The 17,052-nt window shown below is 27.3% G+C and overlaps 1 protein-coding gene across 1 annotated transcript; it reads left to right on the top strand.

Annotated features, from left to right (window-relative positions):
* Positions 1-4,001: 4,001 nt before the first annotated feature.
* Positions 4,002-13,985, top strand: LOC119687472 (interferon-inducible double-stranded RNA-dependent protein kinase activator A homolog). The gene is made up of 5 exons (XM_038101799.1): positions 4,002-4,513; positions 5,423-5,751; positions 5,814-6,099; positions 7,329-7,466; positions 13,629-13,985. The coding sequence occupies exons 1-5, from the start codon at positions 4,271-4,273 to the stop codon at positions 13,875-13,877; spliced, it is 1,245 nt and encodes a 414-aa protein (XP_037957727.1). The 5' UTR covers positions 4,002-4,270; the 3' UTR covers positions 13,878-13,985.
* Positions 13,986-17,052: the final 3,067 nt, after the last annotated feature.

The raw sequence follows: 17,052 nt of genomic DNA, 5'->3' as shown, positions 1-17,052 counted from the left end.
CGAATTTTTTCAGGTACGCAAACAAATAATCTCTCTATAACAAATTTATGAGAAACTTCTTTGCAAGGATATGTTATTCAGTTTATAATAGGGAATAGGCACACATTTTTGGCTCACGAGTGGAATGGTAAAGGAGAGGAAGGAACATCACATGTATTTGCTGGAAGTAAAAATATTAAATGAAAGAGTGATCACCAAACACAAGTGTGTGTGCTCTCGCTTTTAATATGAGAGATAAAGAATTGTTAGAGAGGTTTAGAAAATTTTGAATCTATTAATTTGTTGGAAGAGTTTCTTGACAAGGAAAATATTAAAATGTTCATATATATATATGTATATATATATATACCTCTATGTATACCGCTATGTATAGCAGTATATATGCTGTATATAATATAGCATGTTAAGTTAATTATGATATTTGTAACGTTTTATATAAATATAATATATATATATATATATATACATATATAGCATACGCTGGCTTGGTCATGTCGTGCAAATGGAAAAAAAGCAGTAGAGGATTTTTGGTGAAAGGACCAGGTGACCAACGATTTGAAGGCGCTGACTGGCGTCAAAAAACAATGTTTTATATTTTCTAAATTACAAATACATGTATTAAAAATGTATACGTACATATTTGGAAAAATAGTTGGAAGAACAAATTATAACAAAGTGCTTCTATAAACTAAATGTAACAAGCATCAACGATTTTCATATATAGTCATGACAGACAATATGAATTCTTTTGTTTATCTCTAGTTTCTATGAAGATAACTCTAACCTTTACCTAACCTTTACCTAACTTATGATCAATGATTGATCGTTGGTTGCAACAATTATTTATTTGTCAACTTGAGAGATTTTAATTATGATTAAATTGCATTTGTTTCATTAACTGTCTTAGGTGAATTTTACTCTGGTTAGTCAAATTATTTAATATTATATAAAAATATATTATAGTCGCCCGTTATCGTAGTGAAGTGAATTTTATATTGATTAGACGAATTGTGTCACATATTAAATTTTCTATTTCTGGATATGTCGAATACTATATTTTATAATTTTATGTCAAATCAAATAATCGCTATACCATATTTTAAATTAAGATTTATTTGCCTAGCCAAGGTATCTACCTAGCTAAAATAAAGCGAAAATTGTGACGAAACTGTTCAGCTGTTTAATTTCATAAATTTTTGTAAATAGTTTGCAAGTAATAAACGTAGGTGTTATTTATTTATTTGTAATTACGTCGTATATAATTTAATTTAAATAACTCAACATCTTTATAACCGTTAAACCGATAAACAGCCATAACGGATGGTTGCCAAAACTATAAATTAGTCTGTTTTAAATTATTTTTAAAAGGACGCAAAATCTCCAGTTAGATACAAAAAAAATTTTGATATTTATATATACCTAGTTTTTTAAAACATTTTATATGGTTATTATGGTTTTAGCATATATATTTTAAGTTTTTGGTTAAAACAAATTTTTTTTATATTTTTTAAATTATATATTTGTGCAAGAATTTGAGTTTTTCGAGTGTTGCCACTGTGTTGATTTTTTCAACATGTCTACAGAAGATCAGGCTTAAATATTTCTTGTAAATTATTCCTTTTGAAAACTTCAAGTTAAATTTAAATTTAATATTATATGTAATGCAGTGGTAACTTGTTAGCTCGATAAGTACATCTAAGTATCAATATTATGACTACATTGTTTTATAGGGAACAATATATAGTAAATCCGTTAAAATTTATTTTTGTAAAATTTTTGTTTTTATAATTTTTGTTTATATCGTTGGAACTTGTATATATAAATCTTAAAATTAAATTATTCTAACCCATTTCTAGCTTTGAATATTTTTTAAAAATATATTAAAGGAATTGATTAAATGTTTTTTATGACCGTGTGTGATTTCGAGTAAATTGAGGTGAAGTAAATTGAGGTGAAGTAAATCGAAATTTACCAGGGATTTTTTGCACTGCATTTATGTAAATATTTATTTATTTGTTTATTGCATTTATTGATTATTTTTGATCAAAAGTTTTCAAATTTATTTATTTATTTATTAAACATTCACAATGATAATACCTAATTTACCTAATTTTGATCTAATTTACCCTACTCGAAATTCTGGTAAATTTACGTAATTTACCGACATAATTTACTATTTCCTTCAATTCACACATGGCTTATATAAATTACTAAGTTTGATAGATTAATAATAAAAAAATACATATATAGAGCAGTTTCCATCAGTCCATAAGTTTATCTGGTTAGACATAAAAAGTATCAAAAAAACGCCTTTTTTAAATCAAATAAATATTATATGAAATAGAAATAAAAACTAATTTATTTGATAAAACATGTGTTTACATAAGACTAAATTTAATTTTCGTAATTTTTACCGGCGCCATAGTAAAAGTTACTTGCAAACAGACGCCGGCAAAAAAAGGCATGTGATTATCCATACGTTGAGTCCCATTGTACTATAATGATTAAATAATGCCCGTGTCGCAAAAACAAAATACGTAAAAATAAACCTTCTTTGCTAAAACTGCTCAACGAATAAGCCACTCGCATTACAATGGTGACAAATCTTAAAACTGATCTATTGTGAATGATTTTTGGAAGCAAATGGAAAATTTCAGTCAGCTGACAGAGGAGCTTATTTATTATTTTCAACTTTTGCGAGTGTTAATTAGTAAATTTAAATATTTTAAAAAAGTGTTTTGTTTCATAAACTTTGTAAAGATGACTGATAAGTTAAAAATTGTGTAGAAGCCATTCGTTAATTATTTAGGAATGTATAATTTGTGTATTATGTTCATTAAAATATGCAATAAATGAATAAATACGAAACACAATAGTTAAGAAAAATAAAATAGCGTTAAATACTGCTCATTTAACATTGACAAATTATGTAAGAAGTTTGAAAATTATATAAACGAACTATTAAAAATTTTAAATATATGGTCATAATATATATAATAAAATTTTGACATATGACTGGAATATTCATTGAAATTTCCAATGAAGGTTTACAATAGTTCGCTTATTGCTTTGGTAACACTTTTGCCACTTTTACCAAAATGTTTGTCCACTTCACAACTAGATGCTTGGACAGAGAAAGTAGTGTTGTTGTTTTGCATACATATAAACAACTTTATGCGAGCAACTTTTTCATTTATGCCACACATAAGAGCTGCCGAAATCAGCTTTTATATCCATATAACTTATTTTAGAAGATAAAACATTTACAGTTCAAAGTTATAAAAAATTTTTAGTATTGAGAAATAATTTAAAAAAAGAAATTATGTAAGAAAAGTAATTTTATGTACAAAAATATAAATTAGGGTGTTCACGGGGCATTGGTTATCTAGTTATGTAGTTATGGCTTATTTTAGCAACAACAAAAAGCACTGAACAAAAATAATTAATTTTGCACAATCTCTACTATTGTTTACAAATTATGTGGTTGTGTGGTTATTTGTAGTGTTGAAATATGATATAAAATTTAACCAAATGGCATCACAAATTCTCCATACCATTATCCGAATGACATGACAAATTGTAAATTTTAACTTGGCATCGCTTAATTTTACAGTTAGTTTCGTTTGCAAGCATACATTTAAAAATAGCTACAGTAAGTACAAATGGTCTACGGAAAATAAAAATATACATATAACTTATTTATATTCCGTTAACAGTGTTTAACGAAATCCGAAATCCGAACAATGTTTGGATATAGACTTATTGCATTTCTTAAGCATATTTTTTTAATTAATTATGTATCAAAAATAGCACATATTGCGGCATTATTGTCAAATTAAATACAATATTCTAAACATAACATTATATACTAAACAAAAAAAATTGTTTTCAGTTTGCAATGGAGAAATATATGAATCGTACATTATCAATTAAAATTTTAAATGTGGCAACTATGACATTTATTAATGATAATATAAACTGTCAAAAAGAAACATTAGAGTCGAACATTGTTTTTACTAATAATTGGTCGATTTGCTGCTCTTTATTTGAAAATAAATTAATTACAAATCGTAATTTATTTTAAAATAAAAATCATTGCAAATCACCTTTTAGAAGTCTAAACTAAATATTCAAAAAATTTAAATCTAAACTTCGTATTAAAATGTCAAAATTTTGAAGACTGTTCGATTATTGATTTTTAGTCAGAACACGAAACGCATATGCATAAGTATATTATATATGTATTAATTTATGTATATATCTGTATATAATGGAGCAAACTGCACGAAGTGAGCCTCATACATTAATTCAAAAAAGTGGTTTCGCCCCAAGACGTCAGTATAATGCAAATAATAATTCGGTGGATAGCGAAAATGTGACAAATAGACCATCACAAACCAGTCAAAAAACTGCGGAGCCTATACGTAAATCGAGGCATAAGCAAGTGAAGGATGTGGATGAATCTACGGTTTCGGCACCTGTTTGCAGTAAAATTTCTGTAGAAGAGAAACAAGTAAGTTGCACATTATTTTGTCAAATAGTGTAACGTATTTACAGAGAACTACAGAATGCTTTCGATATTCCGTCTTCCTTTATTTTGAATGTAAAGTGAATATGTTTTTTTAAAAAATAAAGAAAGTGAAAAGTTGGCAATTGTGAATAATTGTAGGAATACTATTTTATATAAATATATTTGGATAATTTGTCTTTGAATTGTCTGAACTATATACCTTCCACGATTTAAATTAGCATTTCTTCAAGCACAAATCATATTTAATCATATTCGACAACTGTTTACAGTAAGATTTCTGTAGAAAAGAAATAAGTAAGTGTCTGTTATTTATTTTAAATAAAAATTAACGTAAAAAGCCAAATAATTGTATATTATTTACAAAAGACTACAGAATCGCTTACGTACTCAGTCTTCCCTTATTTTGAATACAAACTGAATATATGTTTATAAAAATTAAAAAAAGTAAAAAGTTGCCAATTGCAAATAATTGTGGGAATAATATTTTATTTAAATAAATTTGGGTATTTTGTCTTTTAACTGTCTAAATTATACATTTACCACGATTTTAATTAGAATTCGTTCGGGAATCTTTTAAAATAATGTTTGACTTGGGTAAAAATTGATGTCGTTGAAGGTTTATTTTCGGTATCCTAACCAGTCTTTTACCAACTTTTGTTCTCTGCATATTTTCCATCGACTTGGAATGTTAAATACTCCATCAAGCATATTGCAACATCAAACACTTGAACAACTAAATGTGTGAAGGAAATGTGTGTATCTGAAATATTTGAATATTTTAATATTTGAAATATAACAGAAAAAAATTGTATTTCACAAGCACATAAAAATATTAATTAAAAACGTAATGGCAGTTTAAATTATTTCAAAGCATTTTTGTTTTGTTTGTAGCCCCCAAAGGATTCAAAAGGAATAAAGACACCTGTTTCGATTTTACAAGAATTTCTGAGTCGACGTGGCATCACTCCAACGTATGAATTGGTTCAAATTGAAGGTGCTATACATGAACCAACTTTTCGTTATCGAGTGTCGTATAATAATAGAGATGAACCAATTACGGCCATGGGCGCCGGGCGATCCAAAAAAGAGGCTAAACACGCAGCTGCCCGTGCATTGATTGAAAAAACTCAAAATCCTGATTTTGGTTCTTTAAATATAGGATCTCATACCATTTTACCAAATATGTGCGAAGGTAACGGGACTACTATAGGCGGCGGAGAGTAAGATATCTTTTATAATTTTTTTTTATTATTATTTTATAATTAAAGTTGTTCTTATGCAGTGGTGCGGATAGTGTTTTGGGTAATCCAATAGGATGGCTACAGGAATTGTGTATGTCAAGTCGTTGGCCACCACCAACTTATAATACAGAAACTGAAGTTGGTTTACCACATGAGCGCCTGTTTACAATAGCATGCTCCATACTTAGCTATCGTGAAATTGGAAAGGGTAAAAGTAAAAAAATAGCTAAACGTCAAGCAGCCCATAAAATGCTGGTTCGCCTAAAAAATAATCCATTAGACAATGGCCAAATTAATGAAGCAATACAGTTTGAATTAAATGCAGAGGTATGTTATTTTTTTTTTTTTTAGAATAGTAAATAAGTATATGTTATGTAGTTTTCAAAATAAAATTCGTTATAAATTTTTGATAATATTTACATTCGTTCTAATATTCTTTATAGTTGATATACTCGTATAACAGTTATATTTTGAATTCGTCAAAAATAATAAATTTTATTATTTTAACATCGTATAGAGCGAGAAATAAGACAATAGACAAGGCAATAGAAAAACAAAAACCAAAAAACTTTTTACGTGCACCATCCCTTAAATACATTTTCTATGAAACTACAAAAACAACTATCTTGTATGAAAAATGCATTTTATATATTTTCGTTTTTAAAAATATTCTGCAGGCCAGTGTGAGTTATATTTTATTTTTCAGATAGAATTTACTTTGGACAATCCCCTTCCATATGAATATGTTCACTTCTTGAAATAAGGAATCGCTGTCTACATTAATGTTACAAGTGTGAAATTGATATTTAATAATATTTTATATATATAAATATATATATATTATATACAAATATATACAGATATATTTGTTTTCAAAAAATAGTTATTTGTTGGGAAGACATCTATTTTCTATTTGCTATTTACATGCGTTGGTTACGTATATCCTTCGCTAATGTGATGTCAAAACTTAGTGATGATTTTTCTAAACGTTAAATTTTCGCATAATGTTGCCCAGTTATATTTTTTTTCTAAAATATTCAATCAGAATTATGCCAAGTGTATCACATTACCTTAAAATTTCGCACACCTCAAATCCATGTATATGTATTATTAATTCTTTTCATGTTTCCGTGGGATATAACAACAACAATAACCATAACATTTATCGTTTCCAGAACTGTCTGTCTATTTTAGAGTGTATTCATCTGTACAAAATCTGTTTTTTTTATTGGATGAAAAAACTCTTAACGTTACGGTAATATTTTTGCAAGCATTCCTTGGAAGTAATAACCTTATTTGAGGTATAAATTTACCAATCGAAGAGCTATATGTAATAATATTTAGTTCAAACATTTTTAACTATAACGTAGCACATAAAAGTAAAATTGGCGTTTTTAAAAGTTAACTGTTAAAACTAAAAGGTTGGAATTTCTATTTAATTCATATATATAATCTAATTGAATTATATTATTTTCTTCTACACTTAAATTTTTATTCTGTACGATGTCAATAAAATATTCTTAAGTTTATTATTTATTATATATCTTTTTTTTCAGACACGTAATAATGCTGATTACTACAGCGATTTGAAAGACTTTCCTATAAATACCATAACCACTCAGCACAGTGCGAAGGTATCACAATTCCCCAAAATGTTGAAAAATTCTACCGGAAAGAAACTTTTGAAATTGCAGGTGAGAGAATTTTTTTTTTTGTAAGTTACTATTATTAGAGTAACTTTATTCAATTGAAACCAATTTATTGTGCGATCACAATTTACTATTATATTGTATAGAACGCAATTTTATTTTCTATTCCTTTGAAATATTTTTAAGTGAACTAAAATATCTATTGTTTCTCATTTTTTTTACAATGAAAATGTTAATTTAAACATGTCATATATTTTATACAATAAGATTTGACTTATATATACTTGAGAACTTACAGTATTAGTAGTTTTTGCCTTAGGTTTCTAAACACTATTTTCTATTCTAAGTTAGTTAAATGAATAAAGGTACTAATGCAAAAACATTGAAAAGCGCATGAGTGCTAAGTGTTTTGCCTGCTGCAGTATACGCCTCTATTCGTCTGGATCTCTCGTTTTTGCTCTCCAACATCTCAAACCTAAATCTTCTACGTCTTGGTTAACTCCATCTATCCATCTTAGTTTTGGACAACTCCTGCTTTTACTTCCTGCACACTGTCCGATCATGATACGTTTTGGGGGGTTATTTTGTTCTGCTCTAATAATGAGTCCTGCCCATCTAAGCTTATTTGTTTTAATAACTGTGATTATGTTAAGATTACTAAATAAAATTTCCAATTCATGATTATATCATTGTTGCTAGATTCCGTTCTCTTGCGTGCCTCCAAAAATTTTTAGTATTTTTCGTTCAAAAACAAGAATTTTATTTTTATTCGCTTTGCTTAGGGTCTTTCTATCTAGAAAGTTACTTTTTAGATGCTTTTGTAACCCAAAGTCGCATTTATGTGCCGAAGTAATTCTTTGACTTATTTATCGGGATATATTGTTTTCAGTGTTGAGGTTGACACCAAGATACTGGAAATTATCCATAACTTCGAAATTGTCTTCGCCATATCTATGCCGAATTGATTCTGTTGTTGTTGAGATGAAAACTTTTGTTTTTTGTTTATATATCACAAGTCCCATTTTTTTTTGGCTTCCTCTAAACCTGCAAATGTGTCTTTCAATGCCACTGCGTTTGTGGCGTTTAATATCAATATCAATATCATCAGCATATGAGAGCACTTGCACCGACACATATTCTAATGCAAGATTGAATAACAGGCATGAAAGTTTGTCTCCTCGATGTTGATCTTTATTTGACGTATACTATTTTGAGAAGTTAGATTGGGTTTTTTGGTGTTTCTGACGTCAGCTTTCATTATCTTGGCGAATTATTTTTTCGGGTATTCCAAGCTCTGTGAGGGCTTCGTAAAGGTACTCTTTTATAACACTATCGTAAGCAGATTTAAAATCAATTAGTAGGTCGTTTTGTTATGCTCCTTTGTCTTTTATAGAATATGGCGAAGAATAAAAATTTTTTCGGTGGAGATCTACCAATTTGAAAGGCGGCTATACGCATATGGTCCCAATTTGTCATATATAAGACTTGACTAGTGTTTAACAACTTTATAGATCTATAATTCTTGCACTGCATTTTGGTCACCTTTTTTGTGAAGTGGGCATATGACAGCGGTCTCCCATTTTGTGGGCATTATTTAGTAAATCGAAGCTTCTTTCATTGTGACGAAAATACGCCCAAGCACCGTATCACCCATATATTTTAAAATTACGGATGAAATCCACCCTTCCCATCAGCTTTATTATTTTTAAGTTTATTTATATGTTAGTTTCTTTAAATTCTTCAAAAGTTGGAAGTGCAATTTCTTTATTATTTGTAGCAAGATGAGTGAAATCTGTCAAAATTTAAGAAAGTCAATATCAACCATCAATTTCTGGATTAAATTTTTTGCAGTTCGAACTGCAAATTTTTTGCTGTAAAAATTCTTTATGTCTTACAGAAACATTCAAGTACAGAAGTTTGAAAACCGCAAATCAATGTCTTTAAATATTTTTATCATGACGAATAACAGTCCTATTTAAAAGACGCCATAATATCAGCAAATGTTATTATTCAGTTATTCAGCTTAAAAATTGCAAACCCAATTGCAAAAAAAAGTAGTATTGGATCCAATACAAACCCTTGTGGAATTCTTATATTAATATTTGAGAATTCACTTCAGTGATTGTTCAGTTCAACTCGCTATACTGTATTAGCTAAATAAGACGAAATAACGAAATAAGTTGAAAATGTATCCTCTCAAATCACAATTATAATATAAGGTTTATTTAATAAGATATGATGATTGTGTGGTGATATCTTCAAATAGAGTAAAACAAAATTGTTTATTATTTAGACCAGAATATATGTTATTAAAAGAATATAGAGATTATCTTCAGTAGACATTCCATATTGTTAATATTTGAAAAAACGTTATTTATTTAAGAAGGATAGAGTTCTACGCGTAATTAATTTTTCAAAAACTTTTGGGAAAAGCAGATATAATCGATATTGGGCTATAAATATTTAAGTCCATTTTATCATTTGTTTATAAAGACAAAACTTCAGCTTTTTTAATTCTTCCAGAAAAGAAAATCTAAGAGAACACTGCGAAAAATTTCGCAAAAAATATCAATAATAGTGAATGGACTTTTATTTTATTAAACTATTTACGGTTTGCAAATGAGTATTTTTAATTGATAGTAGGAGATAAAACTATTAAATTGGAAAAATAAATAAACTATTAAATTGGAGTCAGATACAAAGAGTTGTACTGGCTAATACCAGAAACATCATTAGATCTTATCGTGTTTAATAATCTATTAAAAGTGTTCCTTCTTATATCATAACCAAGGTTCGTATTTGCTCGCTCATGAGCAGTTCAGGCTTATGAGCAAGCGCCAATTTTTTTGTGAGCCCAAAAATTTTCCAAAACACAATATAATGTAATTTAAAATTCTTGAATTTATAAAAAACGATTAATTAAGTAAAATCACAAAACTCAAATAAATAGTGGCACGTGCAATGAAAACAAAAATAATGCAATATATATTTCATTTTCTAGCAGGGCATAAGGTCCCATGAGGTCTCATGCCCTCGGCTTGTTGTACTCTTGCTCATGAGCGTGAGCCAATTTATAACTTAATGGCGGTTCTTGCTCTTGAGCGTGACCTCTACAATTGGGCTCGCCAGCGTATGAAAAAAGTTTTTTGCCTGCTCATGAGCCGTGAGCAAAATGAGTCGAAAAGAGCCGCTTATGGGTACGCAAATACGAACTCTGATCATAACCTTAATCATCAATTATTAAAATTTTCTACGTTTTGAATGTATCTTGTTTGTTTACATTTTACATATAAAGCATATGACAAATATTTCAAATTTCGGTAATTTCCCTTTTGGGAAATTTATTTTTAAAGGTTGCATTCGACATTAGACATTTTTGGTCTAATTTTCCTAACGTTATTTTAAAATAAGTTAAAAAGCATGAAAGCCCTCTGTATGATCAATAAAATTTACATAGTAAGGTAAATAAAATAAATTCATCTTATTATATATTTCCACTGCTTACTTAAGTAAGTTGTTTGAGTAGCTTTAAGATTTTGTCGTTTAGATTGGCACAAGCTATTTAAGGCATGTGAATGAGCTTTTATGTGTCAAAAAATTGTGTCTAAGTTTTAGGAGAGCCTTTTTTTGTTTGCATTTCAATTGTAAACATATGAAATTAAATTTTGTGTTGGTAGAAGAAAATAAATCAGCATAAAAAACGCAGAAAAATTAAATAATTGAATATATAATGTTTGTAATGTTCACAATATGAATGCAGCAATTATGGAACGTGTGCGAGTTAGGCTAAGTTGCGCTCTAAATGAGGGAAATTCTAAATTGTGCCGATAATGTAGTGATGTGTCGATACGTGTTGATAAATGGCTAAATGTGTGCAGTGCAAAAAATCTCAAAAAATCTCCAATTTGGTTTAGCATCAACTTAGCCTATATATATATAGGACTATATATGTATATCAATATTAGCCTATATATATATATATATATATATATATATATAATATAGGACTAGCATACGTCCTATATTTGCATATAGAAAGGAACGTGATATGATTTATAAAAATTACAAACTATTACAAACAATTTTCAGTAAGTTCTATTTTAACATATAATAAAGCTAATAACTTATAAATTAAAAATAAAATACCACAAAACTATATTAATAATAAATGAAGATATAAAAAAAAATTAAAAATAAAATACACTATAATTATATTAATGATAAATAAAGAATTAAAAAATTAAAAATAAAGAAAAATATGGTAATTCGTCATAAGAGTCTTCTTTCCATTTTCTTCAAGATTGATAAGTCTATCCACTTTTAGTGGATCTTTAGCATCTTTTAATCGACCGTTTTTCTATTTTTTCTAGTTGTTTCTTCTATTATATGGCTACTATAAATAACTGCTCACCGCCCTCAGTCCACATACTCATGATTCTTTTGTTTGTTTTTTTCTAAAATTAATAACATTTTATTTTATTAATTTATTTATAATTTATAAAGAAATACACAATACAAACTTGTGAGCTCTTATCAATTTTTTTGTTCTGATATTTCACTTAAATGAATATTTTTGTTAAATAATATATGACATTGTATGATGATATCATATACATATTTGATATATAAACTCATTTTTATATTTTTATATATCAATTATGTTTACATTTTGTTTCACATGTCAAAAATGTCGATAATTTCGATAATTTGCAATGTTGCACTCGAAATTTTTGGTCTAATTCTGCTTACTATATTTTCAAGTAAGTAAATAAGTAAGTTTACTTAGCAATTTCAAGTAAGTTAACTGGTTTAACGAAGCTAGTGGAAACATACTATAATAAAGGCAATTACATTTCAGCGCAGATAGTGTAGATAGTTGTTGTTTTTTATATGTCTACATATGAGTAATAAGGACATTTTGAACGTGTGTCTTTATATTTTAAGCAAATGATCTGTAGAAACACTTTTTTCTTTTTTATTTTGTTAAATATAATTAGTATGGCACTTCGGATGTTTTTTCTGAAATGAAACTGTTTAAACAGAAAGTTTTTATATAAATTTTGAATGTGTACCAGAACTGCAACGAGTTATAATTTCAACACTCAGAGTACATTCATCAAGTATAAATGCACATATGGTAAATGTTTTTCTCATACACTACTTACATGCATTCATATTCGCCACAGAAATGATTCTTAAGTATATTCGTTAAGTAGAATATATAGTAGATGACCGTGAGTCATAGCATATACTGGAGTGGTATAAGTGTACTTGAGTGTACTTATAAAAAAGGAATGACTGCCAATTCGATCAGTTTTGGCATTCGTAAAAATTTTATTTGATTTTATTTTTTTTTAATTTCATTTTTATTTTATTTTTATTTAAAATTCTATTCTTTTTGTGTGTTGGTATTATGTTTTGCGTTATGTCATGTGTTGTTGCTGTTAGCATTATAAGAACATGTATTTTGTTTGTGTTCTCTCTCTCTTTCTCAGGAACATTTTTGCCGAATGTGACGTAATACTCATGAATGATTCATAAATCACTTGCATCATTTTTGTTTCGAGTGTCGTTGTTTATGAGTATCACGTGAGTGTTGAAAATGTTAAACATTATGGTCGTGTGTGAATTCGAGTAAATTGATGGTAAATTTAGAGAACTAGTAAATTATGTCGGTATGGCAGCGGTATGACAGTTGGTATTTACCAGAATTTCGAGTAGGGTAAATTAGATAAAAATTAGGTAAATAAGGTGTTACTATTGTGAACATTTTATAATAAATAACATAAGTGCAATAAATAAGTAAATAAATATTTACACAAGTGCAGTGCAAAAAATCCCTAGTAAATTTCAATTTAGTTTACCTCATTTTACTCAAACTTGTACACGGATTATATATTTAAATCAGTTATAGTGTATATCAGCTACATGTATGAATCAGGTGAAGTCGAATAAACGAAAGAGAGAGCCAGAAGGCATATAAGTGAATGCAGCCAATGATTCGAATATAATTTGAGTGTTGAGTACCTTTTTATATGTGAAATATGAACAGTTGTATAATTAGTAGTTTTTAATTAGATAGGTAGCTAGATAGCTCTCAGTAGAGTTAACATGATATTAATATAGTTACTTACAAAACAATATACAAAAATATTTAATATAATTAAAATATCATGATTCACTATAATAATGTTGTTATCTTTGTAGAAAACGTGTCTAAGCAATTCCACACACGATTTTATGAAAGAACTGGCAGAGATAGCAAACGAAAACCAATTTGAAGCTACTTATGTACATATTGATGAGAAGACAATGAGTAATATGTTTCAATGTTTAGTGCAACTATCTACATTACCAGTAGCTGTCTGTCATGGCACTGGAAAATCAGCGGAGGAAGCTCAACACCAGGCAGCGCGCAACGCTTTAGAATATCTACAAATTATGACCAAAAAATAGCTTCAAAAATGAACAGATAAAATCAAAACCCAACTGGAAAAGCAGTGGTGGAAAAGCAGATGCTTAACATTAAGCGACACATCTCACAGCACAGTATATGAATTTTATCAGGAAAAAATAATTTATCAAAAACGAATAGATAACAAAGTCACATTTACGTTTACTTCTGTTCACACTTTTTATTAATTATTTCTCTTTACTTTTTCTCGTTATTGTTTGCACACATAAAATTTCAATATTTACAAATAATTATGTTCTTCATATTCTTATTATTAAAGAATAAATTCTTACTTAAAAAAAAAAAAAATCAGTTGAATAAATAATTGTCATAATAGTACTTAATGAATTATAATTATAAAAAAAATTAATTATGAAAATGAAAAATATGACTTTTTAGCACTTCTTGTAATCATTACGTATGCAAATTAAATTTTTAATAAAAACTATTTAATTTTTAACAAAAATTATATTTATATTGTATGATATTCTAACAAATTTATTATACTACGAAATATTGAATATTGTATTTTATTTTTTAAGTTAAGATTTGTTACTTATTAATTTCATTGTTTGTACAGGCTATGTTATTACACAAAATATTAACATTATTTAATTAATATAAAAAAAATATTATTTCAACTACTTTGTCCGCTTGACTCGTCACTCTTTTAATCCTTGCTTTAGATTAACTCTTTTGATTTTTATGAATAATGTTTAAAGTCATTTTTGAAAGATTGAAGATTGGATTAACCAATCGAATTATGGCTTCTAAAATTTGTATGAATTTTTCAGAAGCTTTCTTATCACCATCCTATAGGATTGGAGCGTCTATTTTCTAAAGCGCCTCGTAAGCGAGATTAATTTCCAATAGTGTTTCGACATCTCATCGATCAAGTATTTAGAATTTTACTTGACATCTTTTCTGCAAGATACTTGCAGTTCCAAAGAGAAACATTTTGCAACGATGTTGCCATAAACACACGTGGACGTTATATTATAAATTTTATATATAATATAATATAATATAGTATAATATAGTATAATATATAATATAATATATAATATATAATATATAATATATAATATATATAATATATAATATATAAAATATATAAAATATATAAAATATAATATAATGTATTATATTAGATATTTTAATGCGCGACATCTAGATGTGCATTCTCAAAATACAGAAATGTGAAGTGATGGCGCAGTGCCGTTATATTATTTTAGGGTTTTAACTTGCATGGAACTTTTTTTCTTTTAATATATTTACTTGTTAATATTTTTTATAATTTTAATGCAAAAACAAAAATTAGAATTATTATTTTCTTATACATTCTCTTGTATTAATTAATATTATTATTATTATTTTTTAATATATGTTACAATTTTATTGTAAGTTTTTACTTTGTTTAAATTATTTTATTGAATAATGAATTTACAAAAATTATGAAATATAATATTTATAACGTTTTGAAAAAAAAATTTGAATTCTTTTATTTTTAAATGTTTTTTTTTTATTGTTTTCATAAAACTGTTTAAAATTTATAAATTATCGTAAATGATTTTCTACCCAAACATAAAGCAGATATTATGTAGTAAAAATATTTTTTCAGTTTAAGGAACGTTTTGAAATTTAACTCTTCAAACTTATTAGATGATTTTACTTCTTCCGACTTCGTTTGTTTGGTAGGAGGGAATAACAAGTAGATATACCTAACATGCATCGAAAGTTACTGGATCATCGTTAAATAATAATTAGAGAATTAAACTAAGGCCGTGGGCATAAAATATTGCAAAAGAACTAAGATATAAGCAATTCATATGTATGTTGGGTGTCGTGTTAGCTGATATTATTTTAGTATATTTTATTATATTTCTAACGAGTTTTGTTGAAAATTTAAGCTAAATAATGTTTATTTGTCTGGAGGGCAAAGAATAATGAAAACACCGAAAAAATTTTGTAAGAGGTTTTCTTAAAGCTTTTTTTCAAGTAATTTCTTCTTGCATACCACACAAATGGATAACTCATTACGACCACAATGAGTAGTTCTCATGGTGCTTCCGCTGATAGCTTTCTTGATATCATTATTATGTCGACGACTATTACAATGGAACTAATATTGGTGAAATCGACTATATATTAGAAATAGCTGTCGTACATGATGAAACAGCATCTTTTTTGAGAACTGTTTGCATTACAACAGGAGGTCAAAATACAAATAAAGGTAGGTAACAACAGTAACTTGTATCGTATGAATACATTAATTCCTAATAATATGAATACTACTCTAACTGCAGCATTACTCATATCCCAACTCATCTATTCATTTGACCAATATTGATTTATGGCTCCATCCCATCATAGGTTTTTTCACACAAATACATACACACAACAAACACAAACAGCATACATACAACAGCAAAATGCTCCGAGCAGTTCAAATAATATTTGAAGCTCTAATGCGGATGTGGCTTAGGTTAGGTGGGAGTATTATCATTGCGCATCAAAGTTTATTTAAGCATAAATACGGGCCTGTTGTGGTACCATTCTTACGCCAGATTTGAAGAACCATTGCAAAGGTAGCAGTCCCAAACATCTAGTCTAAGAACGTCCGTTTGGATAATGCATGTAAAGGTTTTACATATTAATTTTAATAATATTTTGCTATTATAGTCTTTTAAAACATTTAAAAATTAAAATTTAATTTAAAGTGTTTTTATTATCAACTAAATAAATGTGTGTTACCCGTACTTTCTTAAATTAAATATATCAAAAGGTTATATTAAAATTAGAACTGGTTTTTTATATATAATATAGTATAATTTTGGTAATGATTTTTTTGTTTATAACTTTTTGGTCTTTAAATGAAAGTAAATTCTAAAACAAATTTTTAATGGCAGCATAAAAAATATAAATAAAAAAAAAATTTTATAGGAACAATTAAATCCGAATAACATTTCCTTAGATTATATTTTCTATTAGATCCTTTCCTATTATTTTTATCATGTCCATTATATATTTACGTCCAGGTTGCATATATGGACACACATTTAATTTTTATAACATTTACAGTATTTAAATAAAAGCGAAATAAAATCTCTAGAAAGTCTTAAGAAAGTAATTATTAATTATTAATTAAGAAAGTTCTAAAAATAAAAATCAATATTT

This window comes from Teleopsis dalmanni, chromosome X (assembly GCF_002237135.1).
Source record: "Teleopsis dalmanni isolate 2A chromosome X, ASM223713v2, whole genome shotgun sequence".
In the NCBI taxonomy this organism is placed as follows: Eukaryota; Metazoa; Arthropoda; class Insecta; order Diptera; family Diopsidae; genus Teleopsis; species Teleopsis dalmanni.
This window is presented reverse-complemented; position numbering and strand designations above follow the sequence as displayed.

Coding starts and splice junctions, on each gene's coding strand:
- LOC119687472 (XM_038101799.1), top strand. CDS start 4,271: ATGGAGCAAACTGCACGAAGTGAGCCTCATACATTAATTCAAAAAAGT. Junction 6,100..7,328: donor AGTTTGAATTAAATGCAGAG/GTATGTTATTTT, acceptor CTTTTTTTTCAG/ACACGTAATAATGCTGATTA. Junction 7,467..13,628: donor AGAAACTTTTGAAATTGCAG/GTGAGAGAATTT, acceptor TTATCTTTGTAG/AAAACGTGTCTAAGCAATTC.